The 25,915-nt window shown below is 44.3% G+C and overlaps 12 protein-coding genes across 12 annotated transcripts; 5 read left to right on the top strand and 7 right to left on the bottom strand.

The window, feature by feature from the left end:
- Nucleotides 1-98: 98 nt before the first annotated feature.
- V1514DRAFT_194739 (60S ribosomal uL14 domain-containing protein) lies at nt 99-1,302 on the bottom strand. Its single transcript, XM_066924640.1, has 4 exons — nt 1,059-1,302; nt 922-960; nt 553-687; nt 99-482 (listed from the first exon to the last, which is right to left on the bottom strand). Exons 1-4 carry the CDS (start codon nt 1,200-1,202, stop codon nt 246-248), a joined length of 555 nt encoding a protein of 184 aa, XP_066785233.1. The 5' UTR covers nt 1,203-1,302; the 3' UTR covers nt 99-245.
- Nucleotides 1,303-1,313: 11 nt separating this feature from the next.
- Nucleotides 1,314-3,546, bottom strand: V1514DRAFT_326129 (uncharacterized protein). The gene is made up of 7 exons (XM_066926741.1): nt 3,446-3,546; nt 3,194-3,358; nt 3,113-3,133; nt 2,930-3,042; nt 2,651-2,843; nt 2,464-2,571; nt 1,314-2,403 (listed from the first exon to the last, which is right to left on the bottom strand). Exons 2-7 carry the CDS (start codon nt 3,246-3,248, stop codon nt 1,403-1,405), a joined length of 1,491 nt encoding a protein of 496 aa, XP_066785232.1. The 5' UTR covers nt 3,249-3,358; nt 3,446-3,546; the 3' UTR covers nt 1,314-1,402.
- Nucleotides 3,547-7,227, bottom strand: V1514DRAFT_326126 (Hamartin protein-domain-containing protein). The gene is made up of 3 exons (XM_066926740.1): nt 7,025-7,227; nt 5,758-6,881; nt 3,547-5,693 (listed from the first exon to the last, which is right to left on the bottom strand). The coding sequence occupies exons 1-3, from the start codon at nt 7,030-7,032 to the stop codon at nt 3,733-3,735; spliced, it is 3,093 nt and encodes a 1,030-aa protein (XP_066785231.1). The 5' UTR covers nt 7,033-7,227; the 3' UTR covers nt 3,547-3,732.
- Nucleotides 7,228-7,463: 236 nt separating this feature from the next.
- On the top strand, nt 7,464-8,665 carry V1514DRAFT_346328 (uncharacterized protein; the record flags this gene model as incomplete). The annotated part of the gene is made up of 4 exons (XM_066929264.1): nt 7,464-7,602; nt 7,795-7,925; nt 7,999-8,138; nt 8,188-8,665. The coding sequence occupies 4 exons, from the start codon at nt 7,464-7,466 to the stop codon at nt 8,663-8,665; spliced, it is 888 nt and encodes a 295-aa protein (XP_066785230.1).
- Nucleotides 8,666-8,930: 265 nt separating this feature from the next.
- V1514DRAFT_194724 (chaperonin 10-like protein) lies at nt 8,931-10,397 on the top strand. The gene is made up of 2 exons (XM_066924638.1): nt 8,931-9,272; nt 9,346-10,397. Exons 1-2 carry the CDS (start codon nt 9,196-9,198, stop codon nt 10,295-10,297), a joined length of 1,029 nt encoding a protein of 342 aa, XP_066785229.1. The 5' UTR covers nt 8,931-9,195; the 3' UTR covers nt 10,298-10,397.
- On the bottom strand, nt 10,057-12,417 carry V1514DRAFT_326117 (acyl-CoA N-acyltransferase). The gene is made up of 2 exons (XM_066926739.1): nt 12,048-12,417; nt 10,057-11,856 (listed from the first exon to the last, which is right to left on the bottom strand). Exons 1-2 carry the CDS (start codon nt 12,321-12,323, stop codon nt 10,498-10,500), a joined length of 1,635 nt encoding a protein of 544 aa, XP_066785228.1. The 5' UTR covers nt 12,324-12,417; the 3' UTR covers nt 10,057-10,497.
- On the top strand, nt 12,324-14,230 carry V1514DRAFT_326116 (uncharacterized protein). The gene is made up of 2 exons (XM_066926738.1): nt 12,324-12,784; nt 12,852-14,230. The coding sequence occupies exons 1-2, from the start codon at nt 12,675-12,677 to the stop codon at nt 14,161-14,163; spliced, it is 1,422 nt and encodes a 473-aa protein (XP_066785227.1). The 5' UTR covers nt 12,324-12,674; the 3' UTR covers nt 14,164-14,230.
- A 290-nt stretch (nt 14,231-14,520) lies between these two features.
- V1514DRAFT_194729 (glucose signaling factor 2-domain-containing protein) lies at nt 14,521-16,344 on the top strand. Its single transcript, XM_066924639.1, has 2 exons — nt 14,521-15,984; nt 16,111-16,344. The coding sequence occupies exons 1-2, from the start codon at nt 14,878-14,880 to the stop codon at nt 16,201-16,203; spliced, it is 1,200 nt and encodes a 399-aa protein (XP_066785226.1). The 5' UTR covers nt 14,521-14,877; the 3' UTR covers nt 16,204-16,344.
- A 141-nt stretch (nt 16,345-16,485) lies between these two features.
- Nucleotides 16,486-18,518, bottom strand: V1514DRAFT_276428 (uncharacterized protein; the record flags this gene model as incomplete). The annotated part of the gene is made up of 2 exons (XM_066924924.1): nt 16,486-16,925; nt 16,988-18,518. The coding sequence occupies 2 exons, from the start codon at nt 18,516-18,518 to the stop codon at nt 16,486-16,488; spliced, it is 1,971 nt and encodes a 656-aa protein (XP_066785225.1).
- A 434-nt stretch (nt 18,519-18,952) lies between these two features.
- Nucleotides 18,953-20,238, bottom strand: V1514DRAFT_276522 (uncharacterized protein; the record flags this gene model as incomplete). The annotated part of the gene is made up of 4 exons (XM_066924926.1): nt 18,953-19,585; nt 19,719-19,760; nt 19,834-20,104; nt 20,171-20,238. 4 exons carry the CDS (start codon nt 20,236-20,238, stop codon nt 18,953-18,955), a joined length of 1,014 nt encoding a protein of 337 aa, XP_066785224.1.
- Nucleotides 20,239-20,258: 20 nt separating this feature from the next.
- Nucleotides 20,259-21,774, bottom strand: V1514DRAFT_194593 (uncharacterized protein). The gene is made up of 2 exons (XM_066924637.1): nt 21,495-21,774; nt 20,259-21,430 (listed from the first exon to the last, which is right to left on the bottom strand). Exons 1-2 carry the CDS (start codon nt 21,560-21,562, stop codon nt 20,524-20,526), a joined length of 975 nt encoding a protein of 324 aa, XP_066785223.1. The 5' UTR covers nt 21,563-21,774; the 3' UTR covers nt 20,259-20,523.
- A 479-nt stretch (nt 21,775-22,253) lies between these two features.
- Nucleotides 22,254-25,531, top strand: V1514DRAFT_326104 (ras guanine nucleotide exchange factor domain-containing protein). Its single transcript, XM_066926737.1, has 2 exons — nt 22,254-22,742; nt 22,805-25,531. The coding sequence occupies exons 1-2, from the start codon at nt 22,380-22,382 to the stop codon at nt 25,145-25,147; spliced, it is 2,706 nt and encodes a 901-aa protein (XP_066785222.1). The 5' UTR covers nt 22,254-22,379; the 3' UTR covers nt 25,148-25,531.
- Nucleotides 25,532-25,915: the final 384 nt, after the last annotated feature.

The following is a 25,915-nucleotide window of genomic DNA, read 5'->3' as shown; positions in this document are numbered from 1 at the left end:
CCCGCTTTCTTCTAAACACAAACTCTCAACATTCAGTAATTATATCGAAAAAGACTTCATGTATAGTTATATAACTATATACAAATAATACATAATCTAATATACGCCATGCACATTACTTGCAAACAAATTCGTTATGCTTTTTAATTATTTTATTTTTTTGTGTTTGTGTCCCAACCATGAACACGGCCCTAACTTTGACATTATTACAACCACCAAGAGTAAAAAAAAATATATATATAGTTTTACACGACAACGCCAGAGTTGGAAGCGATACGGGGCCACAGGTCAGCACATTCCTTTCCGACCGGTCCGGTGATGGCAGATCCCTTCATCTCACCCTTGGGGTTGACAATCACGCCGGCATTGTCCTCAAAGTACAAGTACACGCCGTCTTTTCTTCTCCATGGCTTGGATTGACGGATCACGATGGCTGGCATGACCTTCTTGCGGAGCTCGGGCTTACCCTTCTTGACGGTGGCCTGTAATTCCAAAAAAAAAAAAAAACAATCAGGACCGCATTTTCAACCAACCATATATATATAAACATACCATGACCATGTCACCGACACCAGCAGCTGGCAGACGGTTCAATCGAGCACCGACACCCTTAACAGAGATGATGTAAAGATTTCTGGCACCGGAGTTGTCGGCGCAGTTAAGGATTGCACCAACAGGAAGACCAAGCTATATAAAACCACGCCGGTTAGAACTCTGATAAAAATAAAATAAAATTTTGAAAGTATCATGTTTGCACGGCAACAAATCATTTCATAAACCGCATTTTTTTCCCCTTTCCATCATCCCGGGCCTCATCATTGGCAAAAACTTTTGAAATAAATGCTGGAACATGAAGAAGATGATAATGATGATAATAATGCAATATAAAACAATCAAAACTAAACAGGCAAAGCTTCTGACATACCGAAATCCTGTACTTGTTACCAGCGGAACCAGCTCCTAAACCAAACCCCAGTCAGTCAACCGTTGAAACGCTCTTCACAAGCAATCGATCGGGCAAGAATCTCAAGTTGATTGCACTTCAAATATAGACATACCAGCCTTAGACATTGTGAACTAGTTTGTTGTTGTTTTTTTTGGTTAAAAAGTTGTTGAGTTATGGACTGGGTTAGAATTTCGAGATTCCCGCAAAACCAAAAACTACCGCAGTGGCCATCGCAAACCCGCCGCGGTTCGTTCATTTGCTCGCGCGCCTTCGCTGGCCAACGCCCGCCTGGTTGTGACTGCGTTTTACCCTAAATCATCATGCAGGCATTTAGGGCTCAGCGCAACGTTGCTGCCCCTGAACCTTATTTCAAGCACAATCCAACTTATTTATTCACGACTATGTTACACGAAAACAACTAAGCAACACAAAAACAACAACACCAAAGCATGAATCTTACAGCCCCCCACTAGTTGGAGTCGCCGACCCGTCGGTCACGGGCTTGACCGAGGTGCGACCGCTCGCCGGCTTGGATGAAGAACCGTCGTCATCAGCAAAATCGTCATCCGCATCGAGCATGACCGCATCTGCGCCGTCATCGTTATAATTTCGAATGTCCCTGCGCTCGCCTTCGCCTTCGTCTTCACTATCCGATAACTCGCCATCTTTCTGAACATGCGAATCCCAAGCATCCTGAGTGCCGCCTCGAAGTTCCTTGCTTTCCTCCGTATCCTCATTAACTGGTTCGTCTTCAGGTGCGTCCCGCGGCACGTCAGTCATCTGCACGCTGGGGGCAAACTTCGTGCGCGACAAGTTCTCCAAAACCGTGGACCGAATGCGATCTAAATATTCCTTGCTGTTTGCGTTCTGCATGTTTGACGGTCGCACTTCAAGTTGATAATCCGGCCCGTAGTACTCGTAATAATCATTGTATGGAATCTCGGGACCGACGGCCTGCCCGACAAGCAATCCTGTCTCATACGCCCATGTCCTGGCAACATTTCGCATTGTGTAACCACCACCTCCCACCACGAGCGTCGGCAGCCCGAAGCTCTTCACAAAATTCACACAGTTGGCATGTCCTTGCATGCTTAAATTGAAGCAGCCCAATCGGTCTCCGGAAAGAGAATCACCACCGCATTGCAACACTACAGCACCGGGCCGGTACCACTCCATAATCGCAGTGATGACTGGCTCGAAAACTGACTTGTACGTAACGTCATCGATGCCGTCTCGCAACGGGAAATTGACCGCGTAATTCTTTCCCTTGCCGATACCGGTGTCTCGAAGTTCACCTGTGCCTGGGAAGTATTCACCATACTTATGGAAGCTGCAAGTCATCACACGGTCAGTCGTGTAAAATGCTTCTTCCACGCCGTCACCATGATGAACATCAATATCGATATATACAACGCGCGGGTGATAGCGCAATAGTTCGAGAATTCCAAGAACGATATCTGTTTACAATGTTAACAAGACAAACAAAAAAAAAAAAATTTCAAATCCTAACCACGTACCATTAACATAGCAAAACCCACTGGCTTCACTTTTCTTTGCGTGGTGAAGTCCACCAGCCCAATTAATTGCAATGTCACATTTGCCTCTATTAAGTCGTGCCGCTCCCTCTGAACCTTGGTTAGCAAAAATAACAAATTGTCTACTCCGCAAGGAGAAGAAAAAAAAAAAAAAAATTAAATCGCATACCCATGCTGCCGCCACCGCTGATACTACAGAATTCGAATAACCCGTCAAACACGGGGCAATCATCTCCAACATTAAATTTAACCTGTTCCTTGGCAAACATGTCCATATTATCTGGCGTGATCCTGGATAAAAAATCAACATATTCGTCGGTATGAAACTGGCACATTTCGTTTTTGGTGGCTGGCTTCGCACGCTAGGTTAAACTAGTTAGCAAAACGTGTTGCCAAAAAAAAAAAAAAAAAAAAAAAAAAATTGAACAAACTTGTTTTGTCGACTTACATAAATTTCCATCTTTTTGTAAAGTCCATAATTCATAATTAAGCTATGGGCCATCCTTATGCGATGAGGCTTCATAGGATGTCCAGCTCCGTAAGCATAATTACCAACATCAGCTGCAATGTGTTAGATAACCCACACAAAAGAATCACAACTTGCACAAGAATTGATAGACATGCTACTTACAGTCATAAAAATATGCAACACCTGTTCAATAAAAATGTTAGCCGAACACGATTCGCAAACAAATAATCAAGAATCACTAACGTTGCTTTTGTGATGGAAACGTAACAGGATCCAACGGTGCCGCAGGGTAAGCCATGTTTTAATATGGCTTTCTGTCGTGACTTTTGATATATCAAACAGCAAAACTTCTCTATCCTTTTATATTATTTCGAGCTGGGAGCCGTTCGGCACAACTGAAGCAACCCCAAGGCAACGTTAGCATGGGACTTCCAAACCAGGACACGATTTTTTTTAAATCGGGTCATGTATATGGTTATAATTAAACAACGTACCTTCAGATCTCGTGCAAAAGAGAAGATTGAGAAATTATCCCCACGAGCTCCAGCTGGTTGGCAATGAGTGCTTGTATCGATTGTTCGGTTCGTTAACAACATGGAAAAGGGCAAAACTGGGCAGAAATCAAAGCTCCCCAGTAAAGAATAATTTACCCGGCTTTAGCGTTTTAGGTTTCTTTAGCCTGAGCCGCACCGCGCACGTTAATCAGCAATTTGTAATGCAAAAATTGTTGATTTTATTTTTAAACATAATTCATATTAATGCAAGTGTCATTCATCCAATCTTTATTTATTCACGCCTGACTTCAAACTTAAAAGTTGGTGTTCCAAATCATTAATCTTCTTTTCGTAAAATTTTTTGTTTTCGTTAGTCTCTTGTTCGGTAGTCTTGAGACGCATTTCCAATCTTGCCACGATCTCTTTCAAATCATCATCTTCCTCAATGTTTAAAATCTTATCCTTATCATCCTTGGCATACACTCCCAAGATCTTGTGCTGCAGGTCGGAATATTTCTTCTTGACTTCATCAACCTCTTGAGCAATCTCAATCGTGTCCTTAAGCTTGCGTCCCAAAAGCTCAATCTCCGCTTCTTTATCAATAAATCCTTGCTTGAGCAACTCCACTTCTCGCCGAGAACCTTTTAACGCGCCGCGGACGGATTCTTCTTCAATCTTCCACTGTTCTCGCTCTGCTCGAAGGTCTTTGTTTTTTTGCAACAATTGATTGGAATACTTCATTTTGTCAGCCATGCGGATCGTGTTCTGATTGTGAAGATACTTATTGTCATCTTGCAATCGATTGATCTTCACTTGAAGCATTCGGTTAGACAAAACCAAGCCCTGCGTGTTTGCATGATCCCTTTCAAGCATAGAATACTGATTCTTAAGCCGACGGAAATTACGAAGCCTAAGTTGTTTAAGATATCGCTCAAAGTTAAGCTCATTCCGAAGCGCCAAAACTTGTCGTTGCAAGTAAGACGGGTGGTGGTCATGTGCCATGCTCACAACCGAACCTCGTACTGAAGACGCACCCGAACCCGTCACGGAATGAGGAAGTGCATGTGTTTGCTGCAACTGCAAAAAAGATACCGGACTTCGCGGATTATTGGTCCGGGAAACGATTTGGCCACCAACTGGGTAAGCCTGAGATGCTGCGGCACCAGACATTTTAGGTGACAGCGGTGTAGACTTTAACGAATTTTTCCTGCTAGATTCTGCCTCACTTATAGAATCTCTTGACCTTGTTCTCGTAACCGGCGAAATTATTGCATCATTAGATTCAACCGATGACGGTAATGGATGAATGGTTTCTGTTATGGAAGTTTGAAGCATTCGTGCGGACAAGGGCGAACTTGCTGAACTTTCATTAAAACCTCGATGCAACCCAGTTTGGCCGCTGTTAATATCCTTATGCTGTGCTAAAATATTCTCAATATCAGAAAACTGCTTGTTCGAATGAGAGCTGATCACCGAAGTGGCAAGCGCAGGAGTGAACGCTTTTAACGGAGGACTCGTGATCACGTTCGGACTAACGATGCGCTTCAAAGTTGGAGATCCCGGTGCCCTGATCGGTGGCGCAGGCGTGTGACTGCTCACCGCAGACAGACGCACGATCGCGTTCGGATCAACATCTGTTGTCGATAGGGAAGTAGTAGTCGAACCTCTTGCCGAACGTGAAGGTTCTTGTCGTGCGATTGGATCATCTGATGGAAAAAGAAAGCTGTCGTCCGGAATGTCATCCAACCTAACTTCTTCCGCCGCTGGTGATACTTTTTGCGGAGTAGAACTCGCGTCCGGGTCTTTATCACCACCATCATGATCATTATCAAGAGACAAATAAGAAGGTTGCTTTTCGAAAGCTTCAAGTTGATCTTGAATTCCTCGGAAAATAATCGATGGTTCTTCCAATTCTGGCATTTCCAAGTTCTTAGTGTCAAGCATGATGCACGACGCGGCAACATCTTCTGCCGTGCCTGCAACGTCCCACCTTGCCCGATCGGACACTTCAGTTTCAAACGTATACCGGAAAAAATTAGAATGTAACAAATGCCGTTTTGCCAAGTTTTGAGACTTTAGTGCGATATCATTAACATTGAATCTGATGTAATCCTTCATGTTCACATCCCGCATATCGAAATATCTTTTCGGGCTAGTAAGAAATGTAAGGAAATGAATAGGATAAAGCCCATACGTGAACGTATAAAATTTTGAATAATTTACGCTTCTTGCTTGGCCACTTGTTTCTTCTGTATAATAAGTTAGAAAAAAAAAAAAAAAAGCTTGTCAAGCACAAGTGTGCTGGGTACTAACCCAAAATATCCCACTCAAAATTTTTGTTATTTTCTCGCTGTTTATACACTGCTGATCTGGAAACTTTTGAACTGTCTGCGGCATCACCACCGGTTTCAGTAGCATCATAATAGTAGTACCCTCCATACAAAATTCCACCGCTTGAACTGCTCGAACTGTCTGGTGACACGTTGTCTGTTTGATCATCTTTGTCACCATCGCGATCCTCGTTCGGCGTCTTGGCGTAGATGTCATCCCAATACAAAAGCCTGGCATAAATGGCAAAGACTACTGGCAATTGTGGTCCGAGAACACTGCAAATGTGAGGCAAAAGCATGACAAACACGGTGCCAGCAATGTTAATGCCCATGGAAGATTTATCATAAAGAAGACATTTGTATAAATGCTTGACAAGCAATGAGCCATGAGTCTCAAACAAATGTGGCGGTTGTGCTTGAATGAACGTGGCAAGGAAGCTCAAAACGGCGATTCGATGTTCCTTCTTGACAAAATATGCATCAAGATTGTTAAACAACGCACGTGGCCTGCGTTCACCAAACGATCTTAACAATTTTTCAGAATTGCGAACTGAAGCCGCTTCTCGAGCAGCAGCACCATCAACATCTTGTGACTGCTGCAATTCGTTTTCGTCATGCACAATTCGTTTAAGCCCGACATATACCTTGATTAATAAATTAGCCACGTATGCCGAAAGCTCTTCTCGAACGTTCAAGTTTGATTCGTCATCCGCATCGTATACTAAAATGCCAAACAAGAACGCTCTTGAATCCTCAACCAGCAATCGTGACAGCCCGGCAGAGTCAAGTGCCGAATGAAGAAAAATGTCGATCCAATATTTAATTCCTTCCTTGTAAAAAAATAATTGACCTTCCAATTGTATTAAAGCTTGCAGAAACAGGATTCCTGACGTGGAGTCTGGCGTTATCACGTTGTTACGGAAAATATGTACCAATTCCTCATGCAATCTCTGGGTATCACCAATGTCCAATTTTGAATGTCGCTTGACATATCCAGATATGTGATCGTAAACCGTACCGGGTAGTTCTGGTCGCTCAACGCCAAGTGGCTTGAGAGAATTGCTCGAAAGCAAGGTCGTTAATGATTTCGATAAATCACGTAATGACCTAACAATATGTTAGCAACCATGTGAGCTTTTTTTTTTTTTTGTTCAAAAACACAACGATTCATAAAAACGTGGCATAAAATAAAAAAAAAAAAGCTTTATAGAACTACAACATTTTGTAAAAGAAAGTACATTTCTACTTACCCAGACATGTTCTTATGAATGCAATCATCAACGTGGGTCGGCAAATGAAACGTTGGAGAATTGTGACGCAAAAAAAAAAACCTTGTCGTATTATCAAACTTATTTCATTGTATCAAGTACTCTTGAAAAATTTAATGTTTAAAATATTTGTGAATACTAAAATCCAAGCCGAAAAATCACGTTGCTTTTGATTTAATTCAGATTTGGTTATTTGTATTTCGAGATTCCAAATCTCGAACCTGATTGAGTCAACCCGCCGAGCTTTGTGATTCGGCCTGTATTTTGTTGTGATTCAAACGTGACTTGAAATTCCGGTTTGCAAACGCGTCTTGTGCGCGCATGCGCGTCAGCTCGTGTTTTTATTTCTTTGTATCTATTCCCGAGAGGTTCGTTTTAACAATAACGGCAGGCTTATAATATTTCAAATAAAAACAACAATATGTCTTACAACAGCGGATACGATAATTCTTCATATGGAGGATACGGAAACGGTGGAGGCGGTGGTGGTGGTTATGGAGGAAGTTACGGAGGAGGCTATGGAGGAGGAGGAGGAGGAGGAGGAGGAGGAGGCGGTGGTGGTGGATACGGAGGCGACGGATATGGAGGCGGCAATGGCGGTGGTTATATCAACCGCGACTTTGGTGATCGAAATAATAGCAGCGGCAAAAAATTTGGATCGCAAGGAAACGGGGACCGAGTGAGTAGCATCAACTTATGAGCAAATAAAGACCCCCCCCCCCCCCCCAAAAAAAAAAAAAAAGGAATCACAGTGACTAATTTTGAGCAGATTGTGCCTGAGGGTCAAACCAGGTTGCGACCGGTAACGATCAAGCAAGCTAACGAAGCGTCACAAGTTCATCCCGATGCCGAGTTCATTATCGATGGCACTGAAGTCGCAAACGTATGATGTTTGAATTATTTTTTTATTTTTTTTATATGTTTGTGGTATGCTAACTAATGCATGATGTATGTAGATAACGTTTGTTGGCATTATTCGAAACGCGTCAGTTCAAGCCACAAATACATCGTATCGAATCGAAGATGGCACCGGAAGTTGTGATATTCGCAAGTTTACGTCTGCCACTCAAGTTCCGGGTGAAGATGCAAACGACAGGTAAGATATATATATATATATATATGCATATATATGCATATTAACCAAGATGTTTTAGTCTACAAGTGGGTAAATACGTCAGAGTGATTGCCGAAATTAAGGCATCAATTGGCAAGCGAAGTATCCAGTGCCACTTCATTCGACCCGTGGTCGACTACAATGAAGTAATTTATGCCCAACTGGAAGCACTTGCCGTGCATCTAAACATAGACCGCACTGGTGATGGCAACGGGAAGAGCGCAGGAACCACGACGTCGGGCATGGCAGGCAGCATCGACGGTTCAGACCGATTCGGTGCCAAGGCGTACGAGCATGAGGGACTGACCGCATTGCAAATGAAAGTTTTGGAAGTCATTCATGAATCGTCAGATGAGAAATACAACGAAGGCATTAATATTGCCAAAATCGCTCAGCTGGCCAGAGTGGATCAAGGCATGGCCAGTCGAGTGTGCGAAGAACTTTGCGATGAAGGGCTTCTGTACACCACGGTCGATTTTGAGCATTACAAGTTAACACGATCGGATTAGCGAAATCAATAATGAAGGTAATAATAATGACAATGTAAATAAGTAAAAAATGGCAAACCGTTCATTGACAGATCACTCAATACAATATTATGATGCCATGTGACGAAAACAGGCCAAACGATTGCAAGACCCGGCGATTGATTACGTTTTTGACGTCCATCAAGGCGCGTTTCAAGCGTGCGATACAACAACAACAACAACAACAACAACAACAACGTGCTTTTGCTTACTACCCCTTAGCAATGGGTTTTTTTTTGTAATTGCATCAGAGGCCGCCTTGCTTGTGATTTTTCATCAAATTTGGCAAGCCCCTGCAAAAATCACGCGCGAATTGCTTGGTGAGCAACAAATTAATTAATTCGTTGCTTGATTAATAATTACTGGCGATGACACCATGGCGGGTTTATTGGCAGTGACCAAAACATTATAAAAAGACACCTGCGATTCCCTCCCTTTTTGTATTGAGTTTATAATTCAATTACGTTAATCAATCCTTTTACTTTTGATTAAAAAAATCTATTAGTTCATAAATGTCTACTATTAAGGAATCAATTGTGTCCAACGACGGGACCGTGGTCTCATCTAAGCTCGCGGATGTTCCCAAGCCGTTAGTATTCCTCTGCGTCTTGTTGCCATTGTTTATATTATGTATAGACTACTAACAATTTTTTTATTTTTAGAACTCCCAATGACCGCCAGGTTCTGATCAAGGTCGTGGTTTCGGGTTCAAATCCAAAGGATTGGAAGTATCCTTTTTTCAACAAACACCCGCACAACTCTGGCGATGACATTGCCGGAATTGTCGAATCAGTTGGTTCCAAAGTTGTGGACTTTAAGAAAGGTGACCGTGTTGCTGCGTACCACGAAATTGGTGCCGCGCATGGCTCTTTTGCCGAATATGCCATTGCTGAAGATTACACCACGTTTCACATTCCCGAAGCAGTTTCGTTCGAGGAAGCTTCCACGATCCCGTTGGCTGCCCTGACTGCCGGATTCGCCTTGTTTGATTCATTACAATTACCTGCTCCTTGGAACAAGCCACCGGCCGAACCTGAACCATTATTGATTTACGGAGCCAGCACGAGTGTGGGCGCGTTCGCGGTCAAGCTTGCCAAGCTTGCCGGCATCGGACCCATCATTGGTGTTGCTGGTGCGTCCAGTGAATTTGCCAAAAATATTGGCGTTGATTACTTGGTTGATTACCGAACCAGCAAAGATATTGCTGCCGAGATCAGGTCTCATTTAAAGCCGGGCCAAAAGCTCAGGTACGCGTTCGATGGATTTTCTGAGCAGGGCTCGACCTTGGCCGTCATCAAGGCGCTCGAACCTGGCTTGGATAGCAAGGTTGCGCTAATCTTGCCCGCCGAGGAAGGAGTTGACAAGACCAAGACCACGGTTATTCAAACCTTGGTTGCTCACTCGCACGGCAAGAATGAATACCAGCATAACTTTGCATATGTGTTGTCACGGCTATTCCAGAAATGGCTTGTTGAAGGCAAATTCAAGGGCCACCCGTTCACGGTTGTTGAAGGCGGATTGGCAGGCGTTGGCAAGGCGCTGCAAGACCTTAAGGACGGCAAGGCTAGAGCGACCAAGTATGTCTTCAAAATTGCTGATACTCCGGGCTTGTAGTCTCCTTTCTTTTTTTTTTTTTTCGTTTGTCTTTAGGAGAGGGGTGTTTGTTTTTTTATGAAACGGTAGGCAATGTGTTAGTTAAGATAATATGAGTTAAATCACCATTTTCTTTTTTCTGTATTTTTTGAAAACTGAAAACTGAAAACACCAAAAACACCTTTTAAATACAAAAAAAAATGAAGATGAAAAATTGATCATCACCAGGCAAATCTTAATTGTGCGGGAGTGAAAACAGGAGGCTTCCAGATTAACTTTGAGGGATCAATCTTGCGACGACGTTTGGTTTTTAATTTCTCATAATGTTCCATCACGCCATTGGTTAGGCAAATAATATGTTGACCTTTGTAATATTTTAACATGTTCAAGTTTTGCAACGTATGCAAAACATCGGTCGTAGTCATGGCCGTCATGTTTGCAATCTCATCAATCGTGGTCTCGCGCAATTCTTTTTCTTCATCTGCAAGTAATTCAATAACCGTGTCGGCCCAAAACGCGCGATATGATAACAAGCCAAGATCTGACAATGGCTTTTCGGGAGACCCGAGTTTGCCTTCCTTTTTGGAAAGCTCGTATGAAAATGCAATGAGCAATTTGCCATAGCCATGACGTTGATATTGGGGCAAGGTAAGAATGCAAGCAACGTTGTATTGCTCCGCTGATTCTTTTTCCTTGGAAAAATATCCAATTAGATGATGACCAAGCTCGTCACGAACGGTCATGCAATAAAATAAAAACGGATCAACATCGTAATACAAGGTCTTGTGATCCAAAAATAACTTGGAAAGCAAGCACAAGTTTCGACACCACGTCCGTTGCCTTCTGCCATCGATTTCAAAAAATGAAACACTTTGGTCCCGATAGATTTCGTTTCCGGGCGGATGTTGCAAATGACATTTAACTCGATGACGTTGGAAAGGCTTTACCGATCCGAAATACGATAGGCAAAACTCACACACGTACATGCAATCTTCTTCTGTGAGTTCGATCGGGTAAGGTGAAAAATACCAAGGCTCAACTTCGTGCTTGCCGACCTGAACCTTCATAAAGTTTCTCACCCTGGCGATTTCGTGATGACTTTGCGTCATTGAACCCGACGTGCGCAGTTTCTCAATCTCTTCCTCTCGAGAAAAATTCTCAGGCTCGCCATCGACGGTTTCTGGAACCACGGAATCAAGATCCATCATTTCGCCATCTTTTTCGTCTGCAGGCGTGGCCGACTGTGACGTGAGCGCAGAAGCCGCAACTGCGCTGGCAGCTGCCACGCCATCGAGAAAACGTCCATTCACGTCATTCTTGGATTGCTGGCTTTCGTCCACAACAGGCACAATGTTGTTTTCTTTTCCCCTCGCGCGCTGCTGCTGAGCTTTTGCGGCTTTTGAATTTTTGGGCGCCGGCCGGGACCGCTTGTTTTTTTTGTTGCTGGACAATGGCTGCTTGTCCTTAGAATTCTTTGATGCCGGACCCGAACCCGGAGGCTTCCTGGGCTTTTCTGGTCTTGGCCATTCGACCGGCCGCGTTAAATCAAGACGAGTCGAAGGAACCCATTCATCGAGACGCTATACAACGAACGAGTCAGTAAATCCATATGTTATATTGCGGGGTGGCCGATAAGCCAGGCTGCGACCGGGTAACCCATCGCCACGGCGGCCACGGCTTCCGCAATCACACACAAAACACTCAATCAAGCCTTGGTCTTGGTCAACACAATGGCAGCCAGAGTTGATAATTTTAACCAATAATTAATTACCTTGTTAAATTCCGTATAATGCACATAGAAATAAGGCTCAGACTTTTTCGACACCAAACTCAACAATTCTGCGTGCCGAAGTTCTCCGTCCTTTGAAACCCAAACTTTGCATCCGACCCGCAGCTGACCAATGGTGGCGATCGACGTTGGCGGTGGCGACGCGCTGGCGACCGACACCGTGCCGGAACCTGGAGCCGAAGAAGCCACGACGGCCGTGCCCGGTAGCACTGGCAGCGGGGTTGTCTGATGCGACACAGGCGAGGTCTGGGAAGACATCCTCAGGGCGCGTCTTGTCGTCGCTGGACCTTTCTCTTTTTTTTTTTTTTTTTTCTCTTGCTGATTCTGGTTTGGTTCGGGTTCTTCTCAAAAGTTGTCGTTGAGATGAGAAAATTTTGCAGCGCTTTTTGGCGCTTTTTGTTTTGTTTTGGGGCAATTCGTACAGGGGGCATAACCGTAGCATGGTTGAGTGCTGCAAACACAGCATGTTACCCGGCCCGGATCACATTAATGTCATGTTCATCAGAGCGATAAGGCCCTGTAATAACCGGCAAAAGCAATAGTATCAATTGCTCGGAAAACAAAAAAAATAACTGCCTAATGTTGTGAATCAGACATTGTACCAAACCAATGTCAGATTTGCATGTCTTGCCCGATAGCGAGCTTGCCGAGGAGTTGCGAATCGTGGATTCGTTCGAACGATTCAAAACGATCAGGTCTGCTCCTGTTCGACAGCACCTGTGAGTCGAGTTTCCTCTGTTTTAATCATGTAGTAGTCAAATTGTAATGCTTATAAAATCCTGCCAGGTTAAACGCGCTTTTTGCCAACTTGCTGCCGTCAGATATATGGCACCTGACCAATCTCCTTGGCGAAAGGCAATTGTTTGTCGACGTTATCGGCTTGCTGCCTTCTGAACTTTTAATCATTGTTTTATCTTCTTGCTCGGCTCGCGAGGTTTTGTCATGGCGAAGGGTTAGCAAACGATGGAACCAGCGTCTTAGTGAAGAGTTTATATGCAGCCAACTGCTCAGACAGGAGTTTAAAGACGAAGTACCGTCGCAGCGACCACAGGATGCAGTCTTGAGTTCAAAGTCGGATCAATTGCAGCAATGCACGTTTAGAAGTATTGCAATCAAGCAATCAACCAGGCTTGGCACGCGCAAGGAACTGTCTGACTTAAGGCCACAGGCAATCGCATACTGGGGTGGCAGGCTCGTTGTGTCCGGCGTCATGCTGGGTTCTGAATTGAAGCATACCATGTTGTACGAATTATTTTCCGATAAGCGGTGGATTCTTCAAAAAAGCAGGGAGAGCTGGTACAACCTGACGTGCTCGGAGACCATCTGCGGCGGAGTCACGTCATTGGGCAAGTGCAAGATCTGGAACCTGCGAGATCCAACCACGTGCCAGGAACGACAGTTGCTGTCTTCCAACACGCGCGAGATTGCGTCGTCGAAGAACATCGTGGCCGTGATCACGATGGATACGGACATCATGGTTTGGCATACCGAAACAAACGACGAATTATCAACCAGTGATGTCACGGCGTACATGCGCCACCATGGCCTAACACTGTATCATGTCGGGCTTCATGCTGATAGGGAATTAATAATCTTGTTGGCATCCAAATCGATCAAGAACGATGTTGAATCTCAATTACTAATTTTCGATTTTGATCAAAACCTGGTGTTTCGAACCGAATTGCAATTCGCTATTGACACAAGGCTTTACCGGCCGTTGCAACCCGACCTGATGTACGTTACATGTTCAGGCATTCGCATGTTGACCAAGATTGATTTGAAATCGTTTACAATCTCAAAATTTGGCGGGTTTGTAACTTCGGGCGAGTCCCTAATCGGCGTGCCGTTTCGGGATTCGGTTTTTTTGTTAGAAGGATCGTACCTGACCCGGTTAACCGTGACGTCGTATAGCAGTGCGGAATCAAAATGGTCTTATTATGGAATCTTGTTTTCGTTAGATCAAACTTCCAAGATGTTTGATTTGCAAGGTGATGGGCACTACGTTTGCGCACGCATGGATAACGGCGTCCTCGTGTTTTCGTTTAACTTGTATGACTACCTTGTGGGTGGCAAAAACAGCGGAGTGATTGATTATTGAAATTACTTGTTTTTGAAACCGCTAGACTAATAACCAATAACCAATACATAAAATCAAAAGTTGCAACGTATATTATTCCCTCATGTAGGCTTGATCGCGGTCGCTGCACAAGCCAAAGTCGATGCCATATTAAACCGTGGATGACTAAGCGGAATGGTTCAATATAGGCTGAAACTAAGAGCTGGCAAGTCGACAGTTGTTGGTCGACCACTTTTGTGATCAAAACGACTGAGCAAAACCAAAAAACCAAGCTAGTCCGATGACCCACATGCGAAGCTGTAAAGCAGAACCGTAGATAGATGTCGACAGGGCCTGGGATTGGTGCCGACAATTAAAGCCTGATGGTCGTCATGATAGCATGCATTCTTCCCTGACTTTGACAGGTACAATCAACTAAATCAATCAACCCGTCTCGCGACAACAGCATGTGCTCAACTAGTTAAACATTAATTGCAAATACCAATTGGCTGGCAATCGGCCTTCATTTTCTTGCTTGTTTTTCCACCGGTCTGCATCCCGTCTGCAATATCCATTGTCTACGCTGCAGTTGGTGGAGATACGGAGAACAACGCACTTAGCGCGCCCCCCGCCCGCCCCACTTGAGTTTCGTGGCCCTTCGAACAACCGCACTGCACTCCCTCATCCTCTTTTCTCTTTCTTCTGCCGTCTTCCTTTTCTCTCTTTTAGATATACACCCGTACACATTAACATTAAATGGCAGATACTACAGACCACAAACCCGCCGTGGTCGAGGCTCAAGCTGGCGGGCCCGAGCAAAAGAAGGACAAGCTGATTGACGTCTACGTCCGGCTCAACGACGATGCCGAGAAGGATTACTGCTTCTGCCTGCCTCGGGATGAACCCGTGTCCGCGTTGTTCAACATCTTTGACACCTTGCCATTAGTACTCTCGCCCACTTTTTTTTATCGTCGCCGGCCGGTCGGGTTTCATTTATCTTCTTCGCCAGGGTTCGTGACCACGGAAGGTGCACTGTTGTTTCATCACAAGGGCAAGCAGCCACCAATCGCCGACAACTCACGCACAATCGGTCAATTGGCTCGCGAAGGCCAGTTGTTTATCCCCATTTTTAAGCCAAACCGCGCCCGCTGGCTCGCGGTCGTGACCGTGTTACTTGTTTGGCTCTATACTGATCTGCCTGACTGGGCAACCCCAACACCGGGCATTTCCCTGTTTCACTTATCCGCAAAAGCTTACGATCATTTTTTCGCTGACGACACCGGTTCGGCATCAATCGGCACCACCGGAACTGATCAAACCGAACAATCAACCGACGGCGTGATCGACGTTGTCTTTTTCCTCTTCCACGTGATCAAAGTGGCTGTGATCTTTTTGATTTTTTTCCTTGGTGGTTACAATCCGTCATCGCTGAACCCGTTTAGTGAAACCGCGGATGTCACGCCGGAAGGATTACGGTCGATCGGTTGGACCGGTGCCAGGCGAATCACGCCCGACGAATGGCGTGAGGAGAACCGGACGCGCAAGATTGAAGAAGCCGGTGGCGCGGTCAAGGCTTATGAACAAGGCATCTTGCTCAAGCTTACCACCGCTGGCGTTTTTTTGCAGCCTGGCGAAGGATGGGACACGCCAGCTGATTGGAAACCATCACCATCGCCAGCGGTCGCGCACGAACCCGAGTTGATCGATTCGCCTGCCACCACGACGATCGCGGTCGAGCAAACCGAGACCGTGATCCAGGAAGGCGGTGAAACGATCATTACCGAATCCACTCAAGTAATCAGTGACTCGACCACGCCTTCCACCTATCCTGCTGACGAATTTGCAAATATCGATATCGAATCCGTATTTTGGAAATTGGGACCAGATTATGAACAACAATTAGGTCAAGCCCGGCGGGCAGAAATTTCTCGTCGCATGAAACTTGGTGACACGGTGGCGGTTGCGTTAAAGGATTGGAGACGGGTTGGACCGTTAGTCGCCAGTCCTGAAGTCAGTCAGAAATACGAATTGAGGAAAAAGTTAGATTATCGACCGGACTTATATTCGAAAAAATCTCAATGAATACGCCCAAAAAAAAAAAAAAAAAAAAAAAAATCCGAACAATTTTGATCAATGAATAATTACATCAATAACTACTATCAGTTTACTCTTTATTTTATTTTATTTTATTACTTGTATTATTGGCATTAGTGTATAATCATCTCGTTGTAATTCTTTCTCTTCCAACAAAGAAAAAAAATAATAAAATATTAAACAAAGGTTACATCCGAAATTGATAACTCCAATCCCCTTTAAACAATGTACTAGATATATATAACTATATATATACATACTATATCGTATCTAATTTAAAGTCCGAGGCAATCGATTCTCGCCTGGCTGCCATGGCTGACCCACGTGTTGTCTCATTAGGTCATAAATCCATTGCCCGTTCGGGTTTAAATCATGACCGGCAGCTAATTCGTTAAACATAAACAACCAAGCCAAGCAATTTCCGACCGTGCCAACTTCATCGCTAACCGATGACCTTGCATATTTTGCCATGCCATCAAGTAAATTCTTATCAAACAATAATTTGTTTAATATTAACGCAACCATGTCCGTGTCACCAACTTCAACCAAAAATCCGTTTTTACCATGCTGAACCTGTAACGGGATTCCGCCGGCTCGATATGCCACAACTGGCTTGCCCTTATGAATTGCTTCCGAAACCTTGACTTCGAATCCTTCCCTGTAAGACAGTTGCAGTACCACTGAAGCATTCGACAAAATACAATTAAGAACTTGAACTCCGTTAGCATCTAAACAATTTTTTTTTTTTTTTTTTTTGGGTTTCAAAACCTACGTTGATCACTAGGTCCCAGTCTAATGACAATAATGTCACTAGAAATAGTGTCATACTCTGGCAATGAAATCGTTTGCATGGTCTGGTCATAAACCATGGTGCCATCCGGATCATCAACCGCACCGTGCCCGGCAATGACTAATTGAGGAATCTTGCGCAGCGGCAGGTCCTCATCCATGAGCATGCGCAATTTGCGATATGATTCCAAAACATCGGGAATGCCCTTGCTGGGGTCAAACCGGGCAATCTGACAAACGTACGGCCGCATGGGGAAAACAAGCTTGCCGGCCTTGATTTCATCACATGCCTTTTTAAACTCGCTAATGTAATATACCGTGTCCCATTGTCCGAGATTTTTGTTTAGGCCGTCAAGCCAATCAGTAGACGCGCCCATGAGTCCGACCTTGTTGATGTCAACTGTTTCTGGAATGAACCCGCGTACCGGGTGAGAAATAAACACTTCGGCATCCTTAATGCCAGATTGCCAAAGGTAATCCCATACTTCTTGTTGCGGTGAGCTTTTAAGTTTAATCAAATCAGATCGAATTTCTATATGTGACCGATAAATAACTCTCACACCAGCCTGCCTGGCCTTGGGGATAATTCCCACCATTTGCGGATCATCCACAACGGCAATGTCAACGCCCGGTGGTTTGTTCGCATTCAACGGCCCAGTTTCCCAATATTTTTGATAATTATTCTCAATCCATAACGAAAACTGTTGCTTTTGATGAACTGAAATGCGTAACGAATTGTCGGCCACGCCCTGAATGATGTTGTGATTGTTTTTCGTGATCCTGAAAACGACCGGGTTCGGCTTGGGCACGTACCAGGTCACTTGAAGATCTAGCAATTTAAAAAGTCGAATCATGGCATGCCGCATTAAGGCCACACCGCCACCTTGAGGAGTGGCATTAAAAAACGCAATCCGCACTCCCTTGTGACCGTTGACCTGACGTGATCTGAGGCCGCGCACGAGCGGCATCAAGCAATTCCACGTCGTTGGCGAGCATGATTTTTGGAAATCCGACAACTCAAGCATGTGAATCAGTCCGTCACTATCAACCCCGACCTTGTTGCGGTATCCGATACTAAGCCTGGGTAAGCCCCTGGGCCCAAAAAACATTACAATCTTGCGAGCCAACGAATCCGCAACTTCGTCACACGAACTCTCGTCAAGATTATCACATTGATCTTCATCTTCATCATGAAGAATTGATTCCTTAAACACAAACGGCAAGATATCGAGTTCGAGCCAAAGCCGGGAACACAATCTCGGACAAAAATTCTTGACCCGTTCCGAAAATGCAACCGCAATGAACTTAAACATGTGCCGTTTTGCATAATTCGTAATCTCGACCAATATTCGGTCCGTGATGTGATTAGATAATTCGGCCAGGTTAAAATTTGGGTCCACCGGTTTCTTCATGCGAGCAAAATCAATGGAATAATAGCCATCGTGAACCGAAAACCCGTACGTGATGCGAGACGGTAGCATTCCAGCGACCGGCACATGGAAAGCCACACCCATGTACATTGGCGTTAACGAATTAAGCCATGGCTCTTCCGTTTTTTGACTGATTTTTGGTACCGACAGTGACAAGCTGCGCCTAAGGGCCTGACTGGGCACGGCGGTAAAGCCGGTAGCGGTCGGGGTATTGTACCCTGACGACGAATCATTCATGTTCCCATCAGCTAATTCTTTAAGCAGGTCCGCACTCGAACTATCTTGATCAGGCATATTATTCTATTTCATTAAATTCTTTTTTTTTTTTTTTCCTTTCCTAAAGAAAATTAACTGGGAAATTGGAAAAAAGTTACATGATGTCCATGTTTTGGGCAATTAAATTTGTGGGGAAGCTCGGGGATGGGCGGGGAAACTATATTCCCATGACGTAGATGGGCCGCGTCCCATATGCAGTAACGATTTTTTTTTAAAAAAAAAATAATATATATAAAAAAAACTTAAAAATTGGTTAAATCTTGCTCAAGGGCCCGACCTAACGCATGCTCACTAAATTCCCATAATTTGGCAGCGGCTCCGAGGTCTTGCGCAAGAGCATTGTACTGCTTCACGTACAAGTACGAATAATGCAAGAACCCATCCACCGGGCCAGGGTAGATAAGCTTGTCGTTAATGTTATCACTCACGACGCGCTTGTCAGCAGCCAAAAACAGTGCAGCTTTGGCGCCGTCATCGACAGGGATGCCTAGCAATCGAGCCTGCCAATAGGCGACAAATTGCATCCACCTTGGTAACGGTGAATTCTCAAGATGGAAGATATTGGTCGCAATCAATCCCGGATGATGCGCGTTCACGTACACGTTGGGCAGCTCACGCAATTGCAGGCTCAGTTGCCGAGCAAAATATAGGTTGGCCAGTTTGGAGCGGGAATACCGTGACAACAAGTCATACGCTACCAACGGCGCAAACGTGCCCTTGAACGTATCCTGCAAAGCAGTCAGCTCAAGTGGTGATGCCCTTTCGTACGAGCGTGAAGACGTGACGACGATCCTGATTTCTGAATCACCGGCTTGTTCCGCAGAGCTTCGAATAAGCGGTAACAACGTGGTCACAAAGGCAAAATGACCAAGATGCTATTCGCGTTGTTAGAATGTTAGAATAGATGACAATAAAACAGCAGTCAAGAAAGCTCGTATATACATTAATCTGAAAAAAAAAAAGTGAGGTTAGTTATAACTTGCAATGGGACTAAAAGTGCATACTCACGGCAAAAGTTCGTTCCCATCCCTCGGCAGTTAATTCGGATTTCTATCCTCAAGTATAAGCATTCTAAATCCCCCTTTGCAACCACTCAGTATTAAAAAAAATCAAATAACATTACAATTCCTGCTACGCCAGCATTGGCGACAATAATGTCGACCTTGGGCTCCAATTTGGCAAACAACTTGGCTGCTTGCACCGCATTCTTTTGACTTTCAAAATCCACCGGCAGATATTGCAACTTCTCATTATCATCATCAATAGTTGAAACCGCGGTCCTGATTCGAGCAATTGCATTCCGCACGCGAATTTCGGACCGACCTGCAATGTAAACCTTGGCACCTTTGCTGGCAAGTTCTCGAGAAATGACCTCGCCGATACCGGAGTTTCCCCTATATTTTTGCTCGCGCCAGTTTAGCTTCAAGATTACGCAATTTTTTTTTATATTCTTTTTTTACCCAGTCACAATTGCAGTTTTTCCCTGCAAATCCGGAATATTGTCAAATGTAAAATCGTAGTGGGCCATTGTTGATATATTTGATTTTTATAATGTGTCATAGTTGTTAGATGATGCTAATCAAAGCTCATATTCGCGGACGGCACGTGACAAACGCCGCCGTCTGAACGCGCCGTCTGCACGTAATTAGAGAGACGCAACCAAACGACAATTTAGCACGAGAATGAATACCCAAGTTTGCTCAGTTGTACTCGGCTTGAGATCTGGTGAAATACTTTGTAATTATATTTATCACGGCATTTATTAGGGAATATTACGTGTACATGTACATAAAAATAGTTAATGCTTTATTAATTAACTTTGCTCAATCTGCTTCACAGCTTCTTCACTCGTCGCCCACAGCTTGTCAATATGTTCCTGATTACTACCTTCTTCATTAGGATCCACGACCACCACATCCTTCACGCTAAAGTAATTACTACTTGGATTAATCAATTTGCCTTTAATGTTTTGCTTGACAATTCTTTCATCCGTCGCGGCAAAGAGTATGGTCTTGCTACCATCTGCGGCACTAAGCGCAGCAACGGCTTGCACCAAAAAAACAATTTTTTTAATTGCCCAACCAAGATCGGACGGGTTATTTGTGATGTTTGTGGAAACCACTCCCGGATGAACCACGTTGACAAAAATGTTTTTGTAATCTTTAATTTTTTCACTCAGGCCGACCGCAAATTGCACGTTGGCAAGCTTTGACCGGCTGTAACGTTTCATGATGCTTTTAATTACCGCCACGTTGCCGTGCAATCCGGATTCAGCCGTGCGCAAGTCTTCATAATCGATCGCACCGGACCGAAGATACAATGCTGAAGACGTGATGACCACTCTTACGTTCGAGTTTTGCGACGTTTGCTTTAATAACGGCAGCAACGTGGTCACGAACGCAAAATGCCCCAAATGATTGGTCGCGAACATGATTTCCCAGCCTTCGGCGGTAAGCGAAGCCGGCACGGATGCGATTCCGGCATTGGCAACCAAAATATCAAGCCTGTCTTCAAAATTTAAAAACTTGCGCGCGCCGGCAATGCTGTCCGAAATCAAGCTAAAGTCCACAATAAGCGATTCCAAGGACGCGTCCGGCACGATGAGCTTGACACGCGCGATCGCGGCCGCCACTCGCTGCTGCGACCGACCAGACACGTAGACTTTTGCACCAGCACGGGCAAGTTCCTGGACCGCGACTTCTCCAATGCCTGAATTACCTCTGCATGGTGCAAGTTAGAAAACGAACGGCTTAAAAAAATCAATTTTTTATTTTTTTTTTCTACCCAGTAACTAAGGCGACCTTGCCCGTTAGTGAAGGAATATTAGCGGTAGTAAAGTTAAATCGAGACATGTTTAAAAAAAATGACCACGTATGTTTGAGGCTTGGTTGAGGTGTGTGGAAATCAATCACTTATATAATAAAGATACGTACAGTACGGACAGCGATACAAATGCTGACTGACATGGGATGCTGACACCCATCAGCACGGACTGTAGTCAGTACGGCAGAACAAAAAGGACAGGCACAATGTCAGTCAACCCCGTTCAAGAATTATATTCTTTGTTGTAGAAACGAGCCATTTTTTATTTACTCTTCTGCCGTTTCGCCGTCTGCCCGCTGTTATTCGTTTGAGACCATTAAACCATGCTTCGGTTTTGCACTCTTTGAAGTCTACTGGTATTCAAAAAGTACTATACATGTGTTCCATTGTTATATTATGAATCAAAAACGTATTTTGCTGTTATGAATGTAATTCCAAGCTTGATTTCAGTGCTCACAAAAAGCGCTGCTTCCACGGGTAACCATGTAATGCTAGTCTAACCGTTACGAATCCTGCAAAAGCCATGTAAAGTACGAGTCTAAAATTTAAATATAACAACGTTCTATACTTCAAACTTCTTTTTATTAAAGTGCAAAGTGACGTTGGCATCTTACGTTAAAGGCTTGCTCTTGCAAGTATACAACATTACGGTTACCCGGCGGCTGCAGTCTTTGCTTTTTTTCATTATCCATTCCCGCCCTGCAATGACACTGGGCTGCTCCTGCTTAGAAAAAAAACGGATCAGCTGTGGAAATTCATATTAACGACGATCATATTTATGCCAATTACATAAAGTGTTTTTAGCCTGCAATTAAAACAAAAAAAAATTATAAATATATATAAATCATGGCGTCGTCGCCTGGAACTTGGACAGCCACCACGTTTCATCCATTCCTCCGCGTGACCCACGTGTTCGACTCATCAATACACGAGGCAACGGCGACGGTTCCTGGAACATGTCTTGATTCACTTCCGGGCGATGTTGTTCTTACCAATATTATTGATCCTTCTGGCTGGGTTGAAGCAACTTTACTGCGGTCGTGCAACCGCGGATGGATCCCGGCGCATTATTGCGTGCCATATGATGCACTACCGATTCGAAGCTTGTTGATTGGAGTGTTGAACATGGTGGAGAATCCGCGTGCAGAATCTGGCAAGGCTTCACAAATCGCGGTTAATACGATTGTATCAGGAGTGAGGTCTTTATTGGTAAGATTTGTTGTTCAAATTGAGTATTTTTTATGTTTTTGCTAGGTCTGACGCTAGTACAGGATTTGACTGATTGTCTGACAAAAGACTCCTTTTGTGTGACCGGTTCAGAATCGGTACGGATGTCAAGAAAAGCATTCCTTGCAGAAGTATCTGCGTTAGTGGATTTAGTAAAGAACCCCAATGTAGATACGAACGCAGCCGTGGATAAGAACTTGGCGCAGACGTTCAAGATTCTGCTTAACGGTGTCATTTTTTTGGATACATGGGCGAGCGAGGAACAGAATTTTATGCCAGATTTATCAACACTGGACGACCACGACTTGCCGTACTGTGACAATCAGCAAATAGCTGCAGTGGCACGATTGAATTCAGTGTTTGACGGAGTCGTGTTCAGCTTGGGCCAATTTATGGGCGTTGATGCTAGGCGGCCAGCTGAGGTATTGTCGATCACGCGCAAAGCCGTGCAGTCCGCGCGAGAGCTGATTACGGTGGTTGAAGCCGTTAACGCAAGGTCTTCACCGCTCTCGTATAGCTTAGAAGACGCCAAAAATTCACTGTATGAACATATTACGGACCTGGTTACGAGCGCTCGAGATTTGGTTGCGGCAGCAGCAGATAACAGTGACGGTACGAAATGCGTATGTATAGAGGAAGCCGAGCGCGTGTTTGCCTGCGCGACAACATGCGTGCGCGCAGCAGGATTTTGCCTGGCGCGCGCAAAATATGTGCTTGATAGGATTGGTGATTTTAAATTGGAGATTGACCCAAAGCCGGCAACCGGCACTGCCGGTTCTTGGTTGTTGGCGTCATCATCCAGAAGGTCGTCAAAGTCAACTACAACCATGGGTTCATCATCGTCACCATCAAACGTGACGGATTATGTCGAGGCAACATCATTTCTGCAATCACTGACCCCGGAAGTATCGTTATCTCGTCGCGAGAGTGATCATGTTAAGCAAGAAAAGAAAAAACCGTTGGCGGATCGAATACTATTTAACGCTGAGGGACAAGTTCAGGGCGGGTCTTTGGAGGCCTTGATCAAGTATTTAACCAGCAATGATGCTACGCCGGACGCTCTGTTTGTGTCGACATTTTTTTTGACATTCCGGTTATTTACTACGCCGACGGCGTTTGCACTGACGTTGATGCACCGGTTTTCATCATTGTCTCCGGACGAGCCAAACGTGCTTGCGGCTCAGCTGCGGGTTTACAACGCATTCAAGGGATGGATGGAAAGTCATTGGCATAGGTACCAGGACAATGAAGCGTTGGGAATAATCGTTGAATTTGCAAACGGTTCTTTAAAGTCGATACTGCCGTTTGCGTCGGTACGACTGTTAGATTTGGCACAGAAGGTGGTGAATACCGACAAGCCGTTGGTACCGCGGGCCATGTCGAAACTGGGAGTGAACACGTCACTAGGCATATTGCTACCAGATTCGTCATCCGTGCCAACGCCGATCGTAAACAAGCTGCACCTTGCCATGTTGGCACGATTCGTACTGGAAGGCGTGCCAGAACCGAATATTTTGGACTTTGACCCGTTAGAACTGGCACGGCAAATCACAATAAAGGAGTCTCGACTTTTTTGCAAGATTGTGCCCGAGGAGTTGTTGGGCCAGGAGTTTTCGAAAAAGGCAGGCAAGAGCAACGCCATGAACGTGAAGGCTATGTCATCGTTATCGACTGATCTTGCCAATTTTGTTGGTGACACGATATTGGCCGGTAACGTGCCGTTAAAAACACGCATGAACTATATCAAGCATTGGATCAGGGTGGCGGAGAAATGCTTGCAATTGAAAAATTACAACTGCCTGATGGCGATCACGTGTGCGCTGCAGTCGACGGTGATATTGCGGCTAAAGAAGACTTGGGAGCTGCTACCGGCTCGGTACCATGCATTGTTTGCCGAGATTAAGAGTATCATTGTTTATGAGAAGAACTACAGCGCGTACCGGACCGTACTGCGGAACCAAAACCCACCATGCATTCCGTACTTGGGCGTATATTTGACTGATTTGACGTTTGCGGACGAAGGCAACTCGGATTTCCGATCGTTCGAGTTCAACGACGATGAAAAACCGTCATTATCATCATCGGTGTCATCAGCATCAGCATCATCATCTTCTTCTTCATTGATTATTAATTTTGACAAGCACATTAGGACGACCAAGATTATTGCCGATTTGCAACGGTTTCAAGTACCGTATCGGTTCCAAGAAGTGACTGAAATGCAGACATGGCTCGACGTTGAAGTCACGCGGGTTCACGAGTTGTATGCTAGAGATCAACATTTTTTTTACCGTCGCAGTTGTGTGATTGAGCCAAAAAAGCAGCCGGAAACGACAGCGCAAACGGGTTCTGACGGATTTATAGTGACCGCATCAGCGTCAGCAACATGATCATGATGGAAAACGATAAAAGCCGACAGAAGAAGGGTCGCGATCATTGGCTTGACATGATACTTATTTTGGGCTTGTATATATTTGGGATACACGATTGGCAATACGGATAATTTTTTTTTGTTTTTGTGAATCTAGGAGTTATTTGTGGGAAGGGTTTGGTTGGATTTTTGTTTGTTTTTGCGTTGGATGTTGTTTTTTACTTTATTCTGACGAAACAGGTGTAAATATAACTATGTGGATGGAATGGCAAATTTTGGTAATCATTGTATTTGTTTTTCAAAAACTAGATATTTAGAGTTAATTAATTAATTAGCTATACACGTGTATATAGCGATTGATTTTAAATATGTCGTCCCAACTAAATCAATTCGGTCAACGGTGTTATGCGGATCGTCTCTCTCGAACTTTTGTCTTTTGGTAGATTTGAAGATGAGGAGATTATATATATATATATTGGTCCTGCTTATGCGGGGAATGTACCTTTTTCTTTATTCACAATTTTTTGCTCTTGATTCACTTCGATTATACATACCACTGTATGTTCCCAACAACACCTAGAAAGACAACAAATATCGATCGTGACTTAAAATAAACATAAAATTAAAAAAAAAAGAAAAAAAAAGCATTAGTTTAAATAAAAACTTGAATCGAATGCGGACAATGTTTTTTTTTTTTTTTTATCCTGCATTCGTTTTCTGACCACATAAACCCCCCTGACCCACCCCCGCACCGATTATTTAGGCTGCTTCCGCAATCTGAGGCAAT

This window comes from Lipomyces japonicus, assembly GCF_038497905.1.
Source record: "Lipomyces japonicus strain CBS 7319 unplaced genomic scaffold V1514scaffold_6, whole genome shotgun sequence".
NCBI classification, from domain to species: domain Eukaryota; kingdom Fungi; phylum Ascomycota; class Lipomycetes; order Lipomycetales; family Lipomycetaceae; genus Lipomyces; species Lipomyces japonicus.
This window is presented reverse-complemented; position numbering and strand designations above follow the sequence as displayed.

Excerpts from the sequence above, each read along its gene's own strand:
- V1514DRAFT_194739 (XM_066924640.1), bottom strand. The coding sequence starts at position 1,202 with ATGAACGAACCGCGGCGGGTTTGCGATGGCCACTGCGGTAGTTTTTGG. Across the intron at positions 961-1,058 it reads GTTCACAATGTCTAAGGCTG|GAGCTGGTTCCGCTGGTAAC; the intron begins GTATGTCTATAT and ends GGTTTGGTTTAG. Across the intron at positions 688-921 it reads CAAGTACAGGATTTCGGTAT|CTTGGTCTTCCTGTTGGTGC; the intron begins GTCAGAAGCTTT and ends GGTTTTATATAG.
- V1514DRAFT_326129 (XM_066926741.1), bottom strand. The coding sequence starts at position 3,248 with ATGGCTTACCCTGCGGCACCGTTGGATCCTGTTACGTTTCCATCACAA. Across the intron at positions 3,134-3,193 it reads GTTTCCATCACAAAAGCAAC|GTGTTGCATATTTTTATGAC; the intron begins GTTAGTGATTCT and ends TTTATTGAACAG. Across the intron at positions 3,043-3,112 it reads TGTTGCATATTTTTATGACT|CTGATGTTGGTAATTATGCT; the intron begins GTAAGTAGCATG and ends AACACATTGCAG.
- V1514DRAFT_326126 (XM_066926740.1), bottom strand. Across the intron at positions 5,694-5,757 it reads TTTTGAGTGGGATATTTTGG|AAGAAACAAGTGGCCAAGCA; the intron begins GTTAGTACCCAG and ends CTTATTATACAG.
- V1514DRAFT_194724 (XM_066924638.1), top strand. The coding sequence starts at position 9,196 with ATGTCTACTATTAAGGAATCAATTGTGTCCAACGACGGGACCGTGGTC. Across the intron at positions 9,273-9,345 it reads CTCGCGGATGTTCCCAAGCC|AACTCCCAATGACCGCCAGG; the intron begins GTTAGTATTCCT and ends TTTTATTTTTAG.
- V1514DRAFT_326117 (XM_066926739.1), bottom strand. The coding sequence starts at position 12,323 with ATGTCTTCCCAGACCTCGCCTGTGTCGCATCAGACAACCCCGCTGCCA. Across the intron at positions 11,857-12,047 it reads ATTATACGGAATTTAACAAG|CGTCTCGATGAATGGGTTCC; the intron begins GTAATTAATTAT and ends TTCGTTGTATAG.
- V1514DRAFT_326116 (XM_066926738.1), top strand. The coding sequence starts at position 12,675 with ATGTCAGATTTGCATGTCTTGCCCGATAGCGAGCTTGCCGAGGAGTTG. Across the intron at positions 12,785-12,851 it reads GCTCCTGTTCGACAGCACCT|GTTAAACGCGCTTTTTGCCA; the intron begins GTGAGTCGAGTT and ends AAATCCTGCCAG.
- V1514DRAFT_194729 (XM_066924639.1), top strand. The coding sequence starts at position 14,878 with ATGGCAGATACTACAGACCACAAACCCGCCGTGGTCGAGGCTCAAGCT. Across the intron at positions 15,985-16,110 it reads CAAATATCGATATCGAATCC|CCGTTAGTCGCCAGTCCTGA; the intron begins GTATTTTGGAAA and ends AGACGGGTTGGA.
- V1514DRAFT_194593 (XM_066924637.1), bottom strand. The coding sequence starts at position 21,562 with ATGTCTCGATTTAACTTTACTACCGCTAATATTCCTTCACTAACGGGC. Across the intron at positions 21,431-21,494 it reads AAGGTCGCCTTAGTTACTGG|AGGTAATTCAGGCATTGGAG; the intron begins GTAGAAAAAAAA and ends TGCACCATGCAG.
- V1514DRAFT_326104 (XM_066926737.1), top strand. The coding sequence starts at position 22,380 with ATGGCGTCGTCGCCTGGAACTTGGACAGCCACCACGTTTCATCCATTC. Across the intron at positions 22,743-22,804 it reads CAGGAGTGAGGTCTTTATTG|GATTTGACTGATTGTCTGAC; the intron begins GTAAGATTTGTT and ends ACGCTAGTACAG.